Source organism: Bacillus rossius, chromosome 7 (genome assembly GCF_032445375.1).
Source record: "Bacillus rossius redtenbacheri isolate Brsri chromosome 7, Brsri_v3, whole genome shotgun sequence".
NCBI lineage: Eukaryota > Metazoa > Arthropoda > Insecta > Phasmatodea > Bacillidae > Bacillus > Bacillus rossius.
The window spans coordinates 21,828,690-21,847,529 of record NC_086335.1 but is presented as its reverse complement, the minus strand read 5'-3'; the positions used below and the strand labels follow the sequence as shown (position 1 = coordinate 21,847,529).

General features: G+C 37.4%; 1 protein-coding gene across 6 annotated transcripts in view; it reads right to left on the bottom strand.

The window, feature by feature from the left end:
- LOC134533710 (uncharacterized) overlaps positions 1–18,840 on the bottom strand; it is a 45,526-nt gene that overhangs the window by 7,683 nt on the left and 19,003 nt on the right. For 5 of the 6 annotated variants that reach the window (XM_063371285.1, XM_063371288.1, XM_063371282.1 and 2 more), the window contains exons 5-10: positions 18,483–18,590; positions 16,874–16,999; positions 15,410–15,682; positions 11,051–11,260; positions 2,964–3,177; positions 1,353–1,539 (exon numbers count right to left, since the gene is read on the bottom strand). In XM_063371285.1, coding sequence (XP_063227355.1) covers positions 1,353–1,539; positions 2,964–3,177; positions 11,051–11,260; positions 15,410–15,682; positions 16,874–16,999; positions 18,483–18,590 — 1,118 coding nt within the window. The remainder of the gene's footprint in view (positions 1–1,352; positions 1,540–2,963; positions 3,178–11,050; positions 11,261–15,409; positions 15,683–16,873; positions 17,000–18,482; positions 18,591–18,840) is intronic. The other variant, XM_063371283.1, reaches the window with a different exon arrangement.

The following is an 18,840-nucleotide window of genomic DNA, read 5'->3' as shown; positions in this document are numbered from 1 at the left end:
TTACCACATTTGACAAAAATAAAAAAAGAATGAAAGCCAAAATGTTTTTCTGATTACATCCTAAAAAATAAATTTGAAATTTTCTTCTGCTTGCTTTTTAGGCTGTTCAAGGAGATTATTTGCCTCTCCAAATTATAAATACAGTTGCAACCGGCAGGGTTTATAACAAATACGGGCTACATACACATTGCTCACAGTAAAAAAATTTTTAAGAAAAGGCCGCAAATTGATGAATATTTACCGTCAATAGCGCGCCAAACGCGGAGAAAGGTCATTGTACTCGGTCAGCTGCTGTAACGACGCGGCGGCGCATGCGCACTCTATGATCCGCCCAGACTCATGACGCCATCAGCCGCCAACCAATAGATGCGAGCTTAGCGGAAAAAAATATAAGCTCCACCTCCCGTGTACCAATTTTATCCAGTTCTAATACCAGTTTATTGGTATACGCACCAGTTTTCTCGCTGCCGTGACATGTTCAAGTTTACGTTTATCATGATGTCTTGATACCAATAATTAATTATTTACAATCCCCAGAAATAAATGGTTAGTTTAAAAAATATGGCGTCAACTGTACAATACTTCCCAAATTATAAAAGACGTATAAAACAGTTACCAAGACACCGCTCATTTTATCTTGTGAAGTTTATGTCTCGTACCAGTATTTCGGCTAAGTTGTGACATAAATACAGTATCAGAACTTACAAGCAGCCATGTTTGTACATTCATGAGTTTACGTTTTTCCCTCGTGCATTTTAGATTGTCTCCTGCTATAATTACTCGTACTTTTACACGCCTAGGCTTAAATTATTACATGTTTAGAAATAAAAGCAACTTTTCATGTTATAAAATATGTATATTTTGCTATTTAAAATGTTCATTGCCTACTAGCTCCACGGTATTTTCTGGTTGTTTATGGTTGTTACGTGAGGTAAATAGCGGGATTGATTCGATTTTTGAGACGTAATTCGCGGGAAAGTATTGTATTGGACTATATGGGAACCAAACGGGACCTGAAGAATATAGTGCAAATAACGGGAAAACGTAAATAACGGTAACGTAAATAAGGGGTTTCGCTGTAGTAGTTATAAGGAAATATTTTTTTGTTGGTAACTTCACTGGTAACATGTATTGATTTTAATCTAGTCTTTAAATAGTCTTCAAGAGATCCCAAAAAATGGTGAAGTGTGAGATATGCATATGAGATATGACAAAATTCTGAAGTTTTTAAAGTTTTGTCACAAAATACAAACATTTTTGTACGGAAACCAAAATTTAAAGTAAGATAAAAACATTACCCAAGTCCCAAGTGTGAGACCCATGTTTCACCCAGCAAACAGCGACTAACTCACCTGAGGACTCTGAGTTGCTTCCCTGAGCCCACGGGCACGAGAGCCATCAGCACGGTGATGATCTGCGACACCCTGCGCCGCGCCGCCTTGCCGCCACAGACCACCACGGTCCGACCAATCAGAACAGAGTACACCACGTGCAGGGCTGCCTTCTGGTACGACTTGAAGAACTTGAGGATCCCGTGACCTGCAAACGAACAGCTTACACCAACACCACTTTAATTACTGATTGCATATAAAAACTAGTAGATTTAAGAAATTAATAAAAATTTAATATACAGGCAATAGAGTCAAATTTGTTTATTTAAGGGTTAGTAAAAAAAATCCTCAAATACCGTCAACTGATATTCAAGGAAAAAATTCTAAGCAAAATATTTTAGGAAATGCTAGACCTGTATAGTTGACAAAAAGTACTTTATTTATTTCTACAGAAGATATCAAAGAAATGTTTGTATCTGACACCAGATGCAATGCTCTGGGAGTGTTTGTTAAGCTTTTTGGGAAACATTTCTGACGTGCAAAATTGTTTATTTCCTAAACATGTACATACATACACTTTTTTTATAAAATAAATATTTAATGCATTAAATTTATTTTTAAACTCCTTTTCTTTTGTGAATTTAAGTATTTTAACCAAGATTTGATGCAACATGACTACTAACTCAATATGCACCACCAATGCACCAGAAATACAATAAAAGAGGGTGCAGTAACTGTGACTGCTAGTGGCAGCGCAATTGTAGACTTGACTTATCGCCTTTAGAGATTCGTCGCAGCACCTCGATACTTCCTCTGCCTGCTGGAACTGCCTGCTCTTTGAGATACCTGTGGCCTTCAGCTACAAGAGCTTGCATACTGCTGCCACCTGCCTGCTGCCAATTCAAACACTAGTTTAGGAATGGTTCATGCTTGCAGCCTCCCGTCCGCTTACGGGTGCCCTAATTTGAAAGGTAATTGTTCTCAACCGTCCATTTCCAAATGTATCGTGACACTGTCTTAAAAGGTAACTCTGTTGACCATCCATTTACAGACTTTTCCATCCATCTGTCTACAGATGCCTCTCTGCGGCATTGTACGGCCGGCATGGTTGGAAAGACAGCAAGCAAGATCGTCGCAGCCAGTTCTATAGCGGTCCTATTTTGTGTCCTTAAATCAGATGACATCATTGGAGCAAATTTCAGAGTATGTCAACTGGGATGTGGGACAGATTAGGTTGTTTTTGTTCACCGTGCACAATAAACTGCCTTGTGCTGGGAATTGTTTCAGATGGTTATTTCCCAACTGTCGACCTTGTGCATGCTCTGGTGGGGTACCCCTGCTTCCTTAATGCTCCTGAACGCACCTTCCAGGACTCTGTCGCATCTCCCGTGAATCATCTGTCTCGTGGTGAGGAGATCCGGAGACCCGGATGAGCATCCCAACCCGTCGTCAACCCCTTCTGAGGGGAGCTCCAGAATAAAGAAGCTAACATCTGGGAAGGTGATCCCAAGTAAATGTACTATATATGCAGTATACATATAATGTCTAACAACAAACAGTACATAACACAGGCCTTGTAAAAGTAAGAAGATCATTAAGTGTAAGCTCGCTCAACCACAAGTGAAGAGCTACCTGGTTGGTTGAGCAGGGACTGCTGCCCCCAGATGCAGACCGGTCGAGCTGTCACTTGGTCGTCTCGAGCATCGTCCTCGTCGTAGCTCCAGCTGTCCTCGCTCGGGCAGTCCTCCCCCTCCGCCGGCAGGGTCTCCTCAGAGTGCTCCGAACCTCCTGCCACCGACTCGGGCGCAGAGTAGTAGCTGCTGCTCCCTTCCGTGCCGCTCGGCAGCTGCCGGGCACCAACCACCCCCTTCTGGCAGCCGTCGCAACACAGTGCACAAGCACCCTTACCATTGTGGCTCAATCCATCGTCATGACAAGTGCTGAATACTACAGAGCAGGTCTGCCACTAGGATCAGGTTCCAAATTATTTTTGTAGCATTTAAAGATCCTTTCATTTTCTGTAACATTATTACTGCTTTTTTCCCCTTGCAAATTACCACTTGAGTTGAAAGTTAGACCCGATGATTTTCACATTCTACAATGCAACAGGACATTCAGAACTGATGATTCCATCTACATATTGGTTCTTGCAAATGAAATTAACCCATAACAGATTGCATCAAAATCATTTTGCCGGCTGATTTTGTGACAAAAATAATGATCACAGAACAACTTTGATAAGCAGCTAGTTAATTTCTCGTATGAATTTGTGTGGGTACTTTTGTGGCCCCTAAGTATTTTTAACCCATCCTGTTACATTTTGTTCAATTTTGCAGAAGAAACAACTGACCATTTTACTTTTCCATGCCTCAACCATTTCAATTCTTACTACCATTTTTTAAGGTAGGGTATGTTGTTTGTACAAACATTTATTCAGTGATTGGCTTTCATTTTTCTCCATCCTAAAACATCACAAATTCATAAAACTACTTTGAATAAGAATGGCATTTAAAAAACCTGAAATGGCAAACAATTCAAGTAGAAAGTAATGCTCTGGTACTTCTAATGTTTCAACATATTAAAACATTTTCTCTAAAGCCATAGACATTAAACTTCAGAACTTACGTGAAACAATGCCTTCGGATGAATGTTTATTGTCTGTTGAATTAAAAACTCGGAAGTGTCATGGCGTCGCACACATCTATACAGTTTATCAAAAGAGTGAAATGTAAATATTTATGGCAAAGTAGATTATATTGTAAAATACTGACTCAATCATTGACAATATCAGTGAACTTCACTATTATCCCGCCAATCCTTTTTAAATTTTAAATATCCATGAAAACAGATAACATCCGTAAAAACAGGCCTTCGTTAGAGACTATTACCACACAAGATTCTGAAATGAAAGTAAAACCACAGCAATGAATAGTTATACAATGGCTAGTGGATTGTTGAAAAGAGTGCAGTAGCTTGAAAGCAGCAGTGCAAAAAATATATAACAGTGGAATGATTCACCAATAAACATGGTTTCAATAGAAAGCCAGTCAACTAGACACTATCAAGGACAACACATATTGTGTTAATTCATCAACCCTCCATTGTAACACCTGTCCAATAATGTTCAAATTCAAAATGTGAATGCTTTTTCTCCAATTTGAAAAATCAAAAAGCATGTAATAAGGCTAGAGCTCAAATGGTAAGTGTTCACTGGCTAGTATGCACCATTCATGGCAGCTTTAGAAATGAAAAATGCAAGTTCTGAAGATGTAGTGAAATGAAGAATGAAATGTAAATCTGAACAAACACCTAGATCACACAACAGTTAAACACAATGCGCATGCAATAGTCACTATCTACACAGAACCGGGATTGAAGTATTACGTACTTATGATTTTATGTCGCAGAGCTGAACAGAATGGCTTATAGCTCTGCCTCACATGCTGATATGGTTATTTTGTTTCCTTGTGATTAATATTTACTTAACGATTTTCCTATAGATTTACTTTGAGCGCTCTTCTCTTGCATTTGTTGTCGGGTGAAAAATTTTCTCACAGGATATGTACCGTATTTACCCGCCTATGGATCGCAGATTTTATGCCGATTTTTTGTTTAATAAAATATACTGTGACTCCTATGCGAAAAGTTGCATTTTGTGTAAAAAAATTAACACTGCACTGTTATGCTTAAATAACTAGCCTTTGTTGGTTTTTTAATAAATATGTCAAGAGTAAATATAAACTGTTTAAAATATCTCAGCAGTGAGTGTAAAGCATAATGAACTGCGCTGTTCAGCTAGTCTGCTGACGGGCGGCTACCCGACATGGCTGTCTGCCACCGGGCTGAGACGCTCGGCAAAAGGGAGAATCCAAAAATAAACCAGCCACAGAGAAAGAAAGAGGGGAAGGAAGTGCTCACGTGTGTGTGGCCATGCAGCAGTGTTTATGGTTCCCCTCCCTCTCTCGTCATTATGAACTGGCACCATACACTATTATCACTTCTATCTCGACAGGTTTTTGACGCAACTGTGTCCAAACATTTTTTTTTGCGTGCAATTTCCTATGCTTTCTACTGCGACATTGCTCTCATGACAAACCTACTGTAAAGGGGGTGCTTGTTTTTATTGAAGAAACTGACAAAAAAATTGACAAGGAAATAGCCTGCTGACTTTTTTCTCTTGGAGAAGACGGGAAGGGAAACATGGGTATAAAAAAAATAGTGTTCTCTACCTTTATATTTTTGGTTAGATAATGTTAGGCTGAAGGGGGAGGGGGAAGGCACGATAGTTCAAATAAAGTTATAAAATTTTTCTTGTTACCTCATGCACAATACTCCTTTTTTTTTTTTAATTAATTTAAAAAATTTATACAGTACCAACAAATTTTTTATGGATAGTTTACAACTTTTTAATTAGTACAGCTGAGGTTAAAAAATTGTTTTGTACTTAATATGTTGCTCTATCTATGAATTTACAACAGTGTGCAATATGCTACTTGCACAGAGACATGCCAAATATATGTCATTTTATTAATTATTAATTTAATATTTTAATAATTACTACATATTAATTATTAAATATCATTTTTCTAGTGTGTATTTGTCCTCTAATAATAAGATCCTCACCACTACTTCAAACTAGTGTTATGATACAATCTCAGTTTCTATCATTTTGAAAAGCATTGTGCTATGGGGTATTAAGTCCTTTAAATCTTCCATGTACACTGGTCCGAATGGAATACCTAACTTTATTCTAAAAGGCTGTTCTCACCTACCAGTACCACTTTTGAAACATTTATTAAATAAGAGCTTTAAATCTCAAGTTTTCACTAACAAATGGAAAATTGCCAAGGTTATTCCCATCCACAAAAGTGGTTCCAAATTAAATGTTACTATCTATCGACCTATTTCTCTTCTCAATGGCCTTTCTAAAAAAAATTGAAAAAGCTATTTTTAAAATTATAAATTTCCCTTTAAAAAACATATTATCTTTCTATCATCATGGGTTTAGATCATGAATGACGATTGCCACTAATCTTATTAATTTTCTTAATCCCATTTTCAATTAAGTTAGTAATAGAGGCCTGCTACTTTGACTTAGCAAAAGCTTTTGACTCTGTAAACCATGCAATTCTTCTTGGCAAATTAGCTATCTTTGTTCCAATTAACAATTTTATAAACTGATTCTCTAGTTATCTCAAAAGTAGAAGCTGCTTTGTTTCCATTAACAAATGCAACTCTTTACCTTATACAGACAATTCTGGTGTTCTACAAGGTGGAACCCAGTCACCCTTAGTTTTTAGTAGGGATGGGCCGGTCGAATCCTCGAATCCTCGAATCCCACCGAATCTTTAGTATTCGAAAGATTCGAAATTCGAGGGAAAAGATTCGGGATTCGAGGAAAAATATTGATGTAAATGTAGTACTTTAAAAACTTAAATGCTTACAATTTACTTGGCCTGTTTACGTTTTCCTTGGAACACATCCTATTGAGGTACAGTAGAACCTCGTTAATACCTGATGGTCAGGACCGAGATAATCACGGACTAGCGATTAAAAGCCCGGAAGGTCTTGTCAAGCTTCTCAGACACCGGCTTGCAGCTGGGTTAAGGCCGTTCACGGTAAGGGCCGGCCGTCTTCGAATTAGTTTCTCGGCTTGAAAATGTCTAGCCATTAGTTCACGGTCATTTACAACAGCCGAAGAGAGAAAGATAAGATCGTGCTGACCTTGCACCCCCCCCCCCCCCTCCCCAACCTACAGCCGAATGCCAGCCAGACAAGTCACTCCCCAGGCGCCTGCCGTGCGTTGGCGGTTGGAAACAAACAAAGGGAGACGGGAAGCAGACGTCAGGACATCCCCCTCAAGTTTAAAGAGTGACAAATGTGACAGCTGAAAGGGGGGCGACACAAAGGGTCGGTACAAACAGAGTTGCAGAGTTTGGCGGCCCACGATGGCTTGTAGTGTTTGCCGGCTTGCCGGCGAGACGTTAATTTTAAGCGCTGACAATTTTTACTTACTTTTTTTTCTTCTCTTTTAAATCGTCCCGGATTATCCGATTCCCGAATTAGCGCATCACGGATTAACGAGGTTCTACTGTATTGTACTTTTAATTCATTATTATATAAAAAAAATTATGAAGCATGTACTGATTTGGGAAACTTACTTTATATTCATGAACATGGATGCATTGTCGCTACATTGGCATTAAATAAGGCATAAATCACATATGTATTCTCAGAATATGCTAAAAAATAAAATAAAGCACATTTGGGATCTAGACTAAATATGAATCTTTTTTTTTTAAAATAACTTTACAGAGAAATCTGTTACTTAGTAATACAACAGTCATGCTGACTTTCATCACAAGTTACGGTCGCACATGTAGTAATACCAATGAAATAATGAATTACAAAAATTAATACATTATACAATTATTATTTTAATCGCAATTCAATTTTAAATATTCTGATACACATTCTATTTATGAATTTTTTTAGGACCAAGTTTGGTTTGTGTAGACTACCAATGTTAAAATATGTATTATCTAAGAATTCCATGATGGCCAACCAATGAATTTGTTAGCCAATCATTTTGACTAACATAAAAAATAACTAATATTAATACAAAAAATTGTAATGGGTAAACTAGAGAAAACACCCCGTCACTTTTAACTTCGGGCATATTAATCACTATGCTTTAGTGAGGCTTAATTTTAAAAGACGCACGACAATATCTCTTATGGCCTAAAACCATTGAAGCCCAGATGGCGCCTTTCAGTTTCCATTAAATATTTCAGGAAAGCGTTTACCTTCATTTGGGACTTAAAACAAATGTCAAGTTGGTAACTACAAAATATTGTTCCGTCGGATGTTAAATTTTGTTTTCCGATTTCCGTGGATACATGAATCACTGTACTCACAGATAATGCCTGAATGCCTTAAATCCACCAAGTCGGATTCTACAGCAATTGATGAAGTGACCAGATTCTTACGTGATCCTACAGTTAACCCAGAAATAAACATTCTCGAATACTGGAAAACTCAGTCTGCGTGTTCACCCAGGTTACATAAACTGTCCAAAACATATTTGTGTACACCACCTGCGACAGTGTTCTCTGAATGTTTTTTCAGCACTGCAGGAAACATATGTGACCAAAAACGGAATCGTCTTGATCCAGACCGTGTCAAAATCCTGGTTTTTTTTAAATAAAAATTTAAAGGGTTAAATAATTCTGCATAATGTTTAACTTTTTCTCTTAACTTATAAATTATTTAATAATTAACCCTTGAGAACTGGATTCGGATTCGAGGGGTGGATTCGAGGTACTGTTTGGGATTCGGATTCGAGAAAAATGGGATTCGAACCATCACTAGTTTTTAGTATATTTATTGATGATATCTCTTAAGTTCCCAATCATTCAAATAGGTATCATTCACTGATGACCTCAAAATTTGCAAAAAAAAATTATTATTTCAATAACTGCCTATTACCACAAACAGACTTTAATACAATTTTCAGTTGGTGCAAACTTAACTATCTCTCATGTTACAATTTAATTAATTAATATATTATTTATTAAAATTTTAATAATTAAGTCATTGTTTTGACTTTGGTGCTACATGATGTGGTCCGAACCAAAAGTCCTTATATGGAAGATGATCTGTCATTTATTTCATTTATAAAGGAAAATTACAAGTCAAATATCTTTATTTATAAATAGGAACTGTTTGGAGTGTTTGGACTGTTTACTATGATAAAACTACATGTGGATGTGAGAATAAAAACAATTGGTGTAAGACAGTGTCATCACGTTGGTTGAACGTAGAATGTTTAAAATTTGGAAGTTTTGAGCTCAACGAACACAGTCTCAAGCCGGTATCCATCTTGTCCTGATGTGTTGCAGCGAAGCTATCCTCTATCCAGCTCAACAATAAATATAACTAGACATCCATTTAATTTATTATAACAGCCTAGGGACAGCTAAACATACATGTGTGTAATAATTAGCTAGTACAGTATAGCACCATAATTTATCCAGGTATCTGTGTTTAAAACTGGTGGCTGAGGTAAGCTGTAAGCAGCCTTTTTACAGACACCTAGATACATTCTATGCCCAGACCAAAAAAACACAGTTGTGTGTGATAACCCCAGGGTTAACTAACATTTATAATTTGAAGAATAATAATTAACCAACTAAAATTCATAATTTTTGTAACTTTTCAAACCTGGAAAGTACATTTAATAATTCAGTGAACTTAAACGCGGTAACTCCACAACCAGTGGTCCTTTAAATGAGACTTTTAAAATCCACCCTGAGAATCCAGCCAAGAGTACTTGTTTAATAAATCTTAAGTGATAGTGACATGTTTTTAAAAAGGATTTTGCTTATGTAATTATTTTTTATTACAATATTTTGAAAAATTAACTTTCAAACTTTTGTCTCCAATGTAACTCCAGATATTATAACATTACTTAACATTACTTAACGTATTTTACTACATTGATTTGTTGGTTTGTTTATGTGCCAGCAAGTCACAGTTCATATAGAACATACTATTAAATTCATTACACTCAAATCTCCCAGCAATCATGTTTATATTTTTTTTATACTACTTTCTACCTATTTTTTGTTCCATTCCCTCAAATTAAAATAAGTTGTTTATTATTATTATTATTATTATTATTATTATTATTATTATTATTAACAACAGTCACTATTAGCATTGCGTGTGTGTTTTTGTTTGCCAGTGTGTTATTGTGGTCAGCTAATGGTGTGTCGCCTACTGGGTATTTATACCTTACAAACGTACAGTTTAGCATACGTAACCGTAGCACACAGAATTAACATATTTGGCAATCCAACAAGTAAAGGGCTTCACACCACACAACAGAATGCACAAAAGGTTAAGAAATTAAATTACCCACAAGGAGACATACCATAAGTTTGAATGAAATTCTTTATAGAATGCATCAGTATTATTATAGTAGCAATTTCAGTGTTTATTTTACATCATTTCTGTTATGTTTGTATTACCCATTCTTTAATATATATAACTGTTTCCCGTTCAGACAAAAACCACTTAGTACTGCCTAATAACAATATTATGTGCTAACAAACCGGTTAGCATTATACAGTAACTCCTATGATATTTATAGGGACTGTGAAAACTCTTGGTATTAATGAGAGTTTTGTATAAACAAGGGTTTTATTAATGCGGTTTCATTGTAAGTGTGCTACCCAACCAAACTGGCACCAGCAATCCCCCACCAGTGGAGTGAAGGAGAGCGGCAGTGTGAGGCCGAGTGCAAGAGCGACGCTGCAATCAGAGACTGATGTCAGTGGCGATCCTACGAGAGGGGCGATAGGGACAATCCCCCCCCCTTCCGCGGCTAAGCTTTTTCCCTTTCCATAACCCACCTAGAACCAAAATAAAAACTAGAGCGATAACCAAAAGTAATCTACTACAGGATTAAACTGACCTTTGATATTAAGTTGGCTTCATTATTTTTTCTAAAAATTTATATTATTTTTAAATTTTTAGTGCTACTTTATATTCAGTAATTTTTTTTAAAATAATAATATACTTAAAATACAGACAAAATCTAGTTTTGATAGTGACTTTTCAAGACATCACAGAAGTGTGTATTATTTTTCAAAATGTTGGAGTAGCCATCTGCCTGAAAGGTGTTCCCTCCCTGAGCTGTGTCCGCCCCGACTCACGTATCCCTTGTCGAGGAAGCAGAGCGCGCCCTCCGCGAGGTTCTCGGCGCTGGCCTTGAAGCTGTCGCCGTCGCTGCTGCCGCGGGGGCTGAGCGGGGTCCCGGCGCAGGCGTCCCACGCCGTCGCCGTGGCCATGTTGTGCAGCAGCTGCAGGAAGTCCATGCTGCCCAGGGCCTCCTCCACCCGGCGGCCCGCGGGCCTGTCCTCCGCCTGGCGACACGGGGGACACCCTCACCCCTCGCGTTCCAGCCCGCCCCAACTTCACAGTTCACACGGTGCCTGTATGACATTACTGTATGCAGTGTATATCGTGGGCTTAGTGGAAAAAGTCGGTAAGTCCAATTTCTGGGAAAAAGACTGTGTTAGTTCACTTACCAAGTTTTGCTTGCCTAGAATAGCGTTATAATGGACTTGCTGAAATAAAGCTACAAGAAAACGTCCACAATCATTCATTATTTGGACTTCCAAACGTTTTCTTGCCCTTACAACTTTATCTGTGAAGTTAACTCATTTTCACAAAAAAGTGGACTTACCAACTTTTTCCACTAAGCCCACGATATCATAGTAACCTAGTTTTTCATATTTGTATGTTTTCGCTCATAATATTCTTATAATTAGTTTGGATACTGGGTTATCTTAATCAGAAAAAGCCGTTAAACTATGTTTTTACTGGTTCTCACTTTGTTTGTGTAAATGCATTTTTTTGGTACATCAAACAGTTTTAAATGTGGTTTGTATGCCAGTATTTTAAGTGTGGACTTATATTTGAAAGCTACAAATATGTTTCTGGAACATTGTGTATTGTGTTAGTAAAAGGAAGGACAAGAGACAGTTGCGTTGACTCAGTGGTGCCAATTTTTTTATACTTTTATTTTCAGTACAGAGACTTTCTGGTGCACTCTGTATGTAATTCTTAAGATTGGAAAAACAGCAGATGTTCTCTCTCCCGTGAGACTGTAATTTCATCTCGTTTTTATGGCAGCCAATCAGAAAAGACTGGAATATTATTCATGATTATTTATTTTTTGCAGGAAATTTGTATTCTATTGTGTTTTTGCATTGTGTTGTGCTGTAATTGGTTGTTGAGGTCACATGACTGCTTGTTCCCTAAGTAGTAGCGGGCGGTCACGTAGCCTCATTTTCTTTAGTCGTTGTTCGAGTGCTGTGCAGACAGGTCACGCCTTTCAGCAGCTCACAAATAACATTATGATGAGAGCATAGAGCAGATAATTCACACCCGGGTGTCAGGGTTGTGCCGCTGCTAAGTTTCAAACTTTTTTTTTTTTTGGGGGGGGGGGGGGGGGGGCGGCAGATATTATATCTAGAAATTAGGCTCCAGACGTGGTAGTCTGTCAGTCCACCGGGACATAGTTTCTCGCATTTCTTCGTACCTAGACGACAGAGTCACTAGGGATATTATTTTGTGAAGGCACAGAACTGTTATTAGCGATTGGCAAAAGATAATAAGTATATTATTGGTAGTAACTATCTTGTAAAAGACATATAAGTTTTTAGATGTGAGAAGAATATATAACCTAAATTAATTTCAACTCTTTTATTTGAGAATCACCATTAAATGTTTCGAGTTAGTTAACAATCAGAACTTTACACCAGACTACCTGCAAATTCTGATGAATTTTTTCTTTCCAGTGTTTATGTAAGTGCAATTCAGGCCATAGCTAGCTGGTGAGGTCTGGATTGGCACAGGGTCTAGAGTGCAATAAGTTTCCTTTTTTTCATTATTAACATCGATTTACGATATTTAAGATAGGTTGATATATGTGATAAAATAATTTATTTTCTACAATTTTTTATTTATATCAGTTGGAAGAGGGTAGCATGGGTCCTAGCAAACTCTCGAATGTTTAGTGAGCCATTGCCCATTAGCTGTTAAACAAAGATAAAATGTAATGCTTTTTTTGTTTATGTTACTATAAAAATGTTGATAAGATTTATTTGTGTGTTTCTGTGAAGTACAACTAAGAAAATGTTCCAGTACGGTATTAAAGAAAATTTTCTGGTGAATTACCAAAAAATTTGCCCAAACATACTTTTATGGAAAATTAACATCTCTAGTTGTGTCAGCTGTCAATATTAAAGCTGGGATGGATTGGTTCTAGTAAAGCCACTGAAATAAAAAGAATTATAGTTCAATGGTCTTGAATTTTTTTATATAACTATATTGGAACTTTACTAGCGTGAGTTATTAAGAAATACCTCCAAAATTCATTACAAACATTTTCCCCCTAATGAATTAATTATGTTATTTACTAATCAGATAGTTTTTGTTTCCAAATTAAATTAATTTGTTATTTTGTGTACACTATATAATTAAGGAATTGTAATTAAAATTGGGAAATTTAAATCTGCAAAAATTCTGAATATAAGTCTTGAATAAACATATTTTAGGAATTTCTCCTAGGCTATGTTTGTTAAACTTTAAAAATCTTTCAACTAGTTTCCAGTGAAAAAATTCTTCTTCACAGTAAACTTCATCTGATTCTGTAATGAGCATTATTTGTAAAAATAAGAGAAAAATAAAATTTTAACAAACTCTTCTTGATTAGAAAACAAACAAATATGCATCCATGCAGAATATCTGACAATGGTTTTAGTGCATAAAAAGTATGTTTTATTCAAAATGTATGTCCTTTTTTACAACCTAAACTAATTTAACATAATTATTTTTGTGGATAGATACTTCAGTCACTGATTTTTTTTAACTAGACATACTTTTAATACATAATCTCCCATTAGTGAAAACATTTTTGAGCAAACAACATGTATGAGGGATACAATTATTAAGGTATACTTCCTTTAGAACAAAAATTACAGTGTAGTGGTGTGTCATTCTACTATAATAATAGGGTGGAAGTCATCAGAACAAAAAAAAATTGTGTATAACTGACTACCCCCATTTTTGTTATTTATATACACTTGCATCAAATTTACACATGCTTGTTATTGCACAGCACAATAATGTCTGGCTGGAGTGAGCCTTCAAGTTCTAAGTAGTTAGGTACATATATCGAATGAAGAAATAAAATGCACCAAGACATGATGAATAAATGCTATCTCATAGAAATTACATGGCTGTAGAGTAATTCACTATATCTCTTAATATGTGTTATAGTGCTCTTTGGCACCAGTTTCAATGTGTACCAGCGTAGCATACTGAGGCTGGCCTAACTGCTGAGCTGGCAGGCGTCCCATTCATTACGACTACGAGACATCTGCAAGCTGTTTGAACTCTGAGGTCTTGGGAGTTCTTAGAGTAGACGTGCCAGGGGAACAGGAATCAAAGAGGAAAACTGCCACTAAACAGACATTACCAGTGTCTTGCTATATCAAAATGTTTGAGCAAAGAGATACACAAGAAAAATATTATAACTTATAAGTATATTTTTTTTGGGATGATGTGATGGTCATACACTCATTTCACACTAATGCAATCTGAGATTGAATCTCGTGAATCAAGTCTGTGTTTTTAAATGTGGCTAAATTGTAATGGCAGGGTTTCTACAGGATTCTCTAAAGTACAGTATGTCCATAAAAGAATGTCCCAGTCATGAATTTTAATAGTATCAACTGTAAGCATTGTAGAGTGTAGGTTCATGGTCACAAACAGTTTTAGATAAGCGAGTAATGCTTTATTGTTTTCTCGCTTGCAGCGCCACCTACGCAACATGGCGACTCCTGAGCATAAAGCACTTTGTGTTCTGCAGTTGTAAGCGCAAGTGAATCTGTAATTTTAGTTCAACATGATTTTCGTTTAAAATTGAATTGTGATGCTCCATGTGGCAAAAACATCCGCCAATGGTGTAGGCAATTTGAGACAACAGAGCACTTTTTTGCTGGCCTCCACACTCACCTGACATAAGGTCATGCAATTATTTTCCTTCAGGGCTTTATAAAAGAGCATGTCTACATTCCGCCGCTACCTAATGATTTGCCAGAGTTGAGGCACATAATTAAAAAGGCATTTGCTTTCATTACTTGGGACGTGTTAACCAAAGTGTGGGAAGAATTGGCCTTTAGGTTGGATGTGTGCCGTACAATTATAGAAGCAGATATTGAACATTTGTAAGGAAAACCAGGTGAGTTCACCTTCAATTTGAAGTATAATTTGTTGTAAATAGTCTAAATTAAACTGTTATAATATACCATTGAAACTTGGACATTCTTTAATGGACACCCTGTACTTCAGACTTACATTTTGTTGTTGCTTTAAACCATTTAATTTCTCTCTTTAAGAGCAGCTGGCTTATGATTCACCCCAGTCTTCTACTTTTATGCTTACTGAATGATAAATCTATAAATGTATGCGTTATTTGAATATGTTTCCCGCCACAGACTCACCCGAGGCTCCTCCTGAGGCCACATGGTGAGGGGCAGCTCCAGGCGGCAGTAGCCGAACTGCTGCAGGGCCCCCATGAGCCTCCACACGGCGGCTGCCACCCCGTAGGGGCAGAGCGCCGGCACCCCTGCCATCACCCCTCGCCCCGCCCTCTCCCGCCGCCGGTCCGAGCGGGCCTTGCCCAGGTACACCGCCACCTGGGGCCCCTCCTGGGCCTCCAGCCCCGCCTCCCAGCTCGCCAGCTCCGAGCGCACTGCCTCGTCTCCGTCCGCCTCCTACCGGGGACACAGCAGCTCTCCATCTAGCCAGCACAGCAGACACCTGCCATACTTTCAGCATCACATCAGGTGCAAAAGAGAGGGCCATGCAGCAGATGTTATACAACACAAAAAGCTGATTGGTTGGAAGTTTACAATTTTGTTAGACAGCCGACACAAACGGAGTTATTTAATTTTGTGCAGCAGAAATACTGTCCAGCTTAGCCACATTACCCGAACAGAGAAAACAAAATTTTTTGTGAATAAGTAAAGTTGTTCGTATCTTGAACACTATGAGAGCGTGACTTCCGACCACAACAGAGCACAAAATAAAGACTGCTTCGTAATAACGTTAATAGAGATTACACGGAACACAAGATGTTGGTGCACACAAACACAAAAAAAATGTGTCACACAATCACCAACTGTAGAAACTAGAAACGTTAAACTGCACGTCCTTGAACGAAAGTACGAGGGTTATTTTTTTTTCAACCTCCGATCGGCTGTAATAAAAAAACGGGAATGAATTGGGAAATTATTTTAATGTTAAAGAAACTTACATCTTTACTCTATTTTTCCACATAATCACCGTGCAGATTGAGGCATTTGTCGTACCGATGCACCAGCTTTCCAATACCCTCTGAATAAAATGATGCCTCCTGCCTATTCAGCCACGTTTTAACAGTGCCCTGCAGTGTGATTACAGTTTCATTTCTCCATGGCATGCCCATTAATCGATACCCTAATCGCTCGTACACGAATCGACACGTCTCGTAGTGTTTACCCCCTTCCACCAACCATGTGGAGCGGCCAACTCACACCTCAGTTGAAGCTTGGTTATGGGAATGTCAACATGGCTGCAACGATAAACTGTAAAGCGAATTGCAAGCTGCGTGGAGTCATCCGTTTCTTACAGGCAGAAGGGCACACTGCAGCAGAAATCCATCGCCGAATGAAACGTGGCTGAATAGGCAGGAGGCATCATTTTATGCAGAGGGTATTGGAAAGCTGGTGCATCGGTACAACAAATGCCTCAATCTGCACGGTGATTATGTGGAAAAATAGAGTAAAGATGTACGTTTCTTTTGACCTTAAAATAATTTCCCAATTCATTCCCTTTTTTTATTACAGCCGATCGGAGGTTGAAAAAAAAATAACCCTCGTACTTGGTAGTAAGGAGGACAGTTGGGGAAGCAGAGGATGACGCACCAGATGGCGCTCCACCCAGTGGCTCATGTGGCGGTACTCGGAGGTGTGAGCCACCAGCTGGGCCAGGTCCACCTGGGACAGCTCCGCGGCCTCCTCCTCGCTGAGGGCAGCCCCGTCCTCCTGCTTCTGCAGCGAGCACCGGCCTCTGCTCAGCAGCACACAGCGGCCTCCCCACACACACCTCAACACACCTTCCTCATCACAGCCTCTATTACATCTCTGAAAGTTCAGGAGCCACACTAGCCTACAACCCCCAGCTTCTCTCATGCGATTCCAGAGTAGTATTGCTGAAATCTTACCACTGAAGGAAAAGTATGTGATCAAACACAAATGTTTTTTAATAAATAAATAGACACCATAAATTGTCAGGTACATAAAATATTTATTTATTTACAAAGAGTGATTTTTTTTTAAGTAGTTTGCATAGGTTTCTTTTTTTTAATTTTTAGTTTATATTAAGTATCTGATTTTAAAAACTTTTGTTTAGAAGTTTTCAAAGATATTTTATGCCTTGATGAAATCACACTTACCTAACTACTTTTCATTTCATGAGGTAGACAATTTAAAAAAAAATGTGTGCAAGGAGTCCACGCGGGACAGAACTAAAACTTCTTGCTTACTAGGTATACATAGAGATAAAATACTAATATTTTTTTCTATAGAACAAGAGATAATAATTGAGAATATTAAGGATGCGGGTATGATCTCAAATGAAATAACTCTTTTCCACATGAATAAAAAAAATTGTAGATTCTTTGAATGAAAAAAAAATTGCACTAAATTTTTTTTCTCATAAATTTAAAACAAAACTTTGATTTTAAATAATAATTAAACTTGAAGCTTGCCCGTAATTAAGTAGTGATGCTTGCCCATAATTAGGTAGTTTAAGCAGCTTAACTAGTTTTCCAAATGGACGTGTGTAGTCTGAAGTAGGTATCTGGCATGTGAAAGTGACAACATGGCATACGAATAGGACCTAGCTCAATGTGACTTTGTTGAGCCACAGTCATTCACAGACACACTCCAATCGAAAAATATTCATGTCTCTTAGTTGAACTTAACATACAGTATTTACACACTCGTGGGCTTGTAACTATAATATGGTGTGTAATTTAGTTAATTAAATAATAATTTGTGACAATTAATTACCCATGTCCATGTCAAACTAAAGTGTGAAAAGCATTATACCAGCATAAATATTTAGTTACACAGCTAAAATAATACTCACATAACACTGTTTAACAATACTGATTTACACAAGTAATTAAATTAATAATACATACACGAAAAAATAATAATTTCTTTCGAATATGGCCCGTGGCATGGTGCACAACAATAAGCTTAAACCCCGTTGTGTTTCCCTCTGCCCAAATGCTCCCTAAAGCAAGAATTGAAAGGATGGTACTTTGAATACAACATACAATTAAAAGTACCTAAATGACTATTAAATTTTTTCATGCCGAGATATTTCCAAACACAAAACTACAGTTTAACTTTGTATTTATTAAACAGAAATGTACTATAACTATAAACCCTTATTATAAATTTATACATTAACATACAGTTAGTACATCAACCTATGAAAGTTTGTGCTACAAAGCTTACTTACCTGTTTCAGCTCAAAGTATCTCGTTTTGGCCTCATGCAACGAAGCCAAGACTTTAAAAATTTCGCTGAGAAACCACTGTCTGTTATCGTACTTCATGATTTTCGTCATCTAAGGGAAAAAAAAAAATGTAACATTACCATTCAAGCATCAGGTAGAGGGGCTGAACACTTGTGTGATTATATGTAATTCTTTTGTTTCCCAAAAGTTTAAATGCTTTGAAACTAACTGCAGGCCTGCAAAATGAACTGGCTGTTAAGGCTCTTGTCTTGTATGCCATGTTAATTTTTTGGCATTTTCTTGTCATAACCTCATAACTATTATTTAAAAGCTATTTTATAAAGTTAAACAAATAACTCCC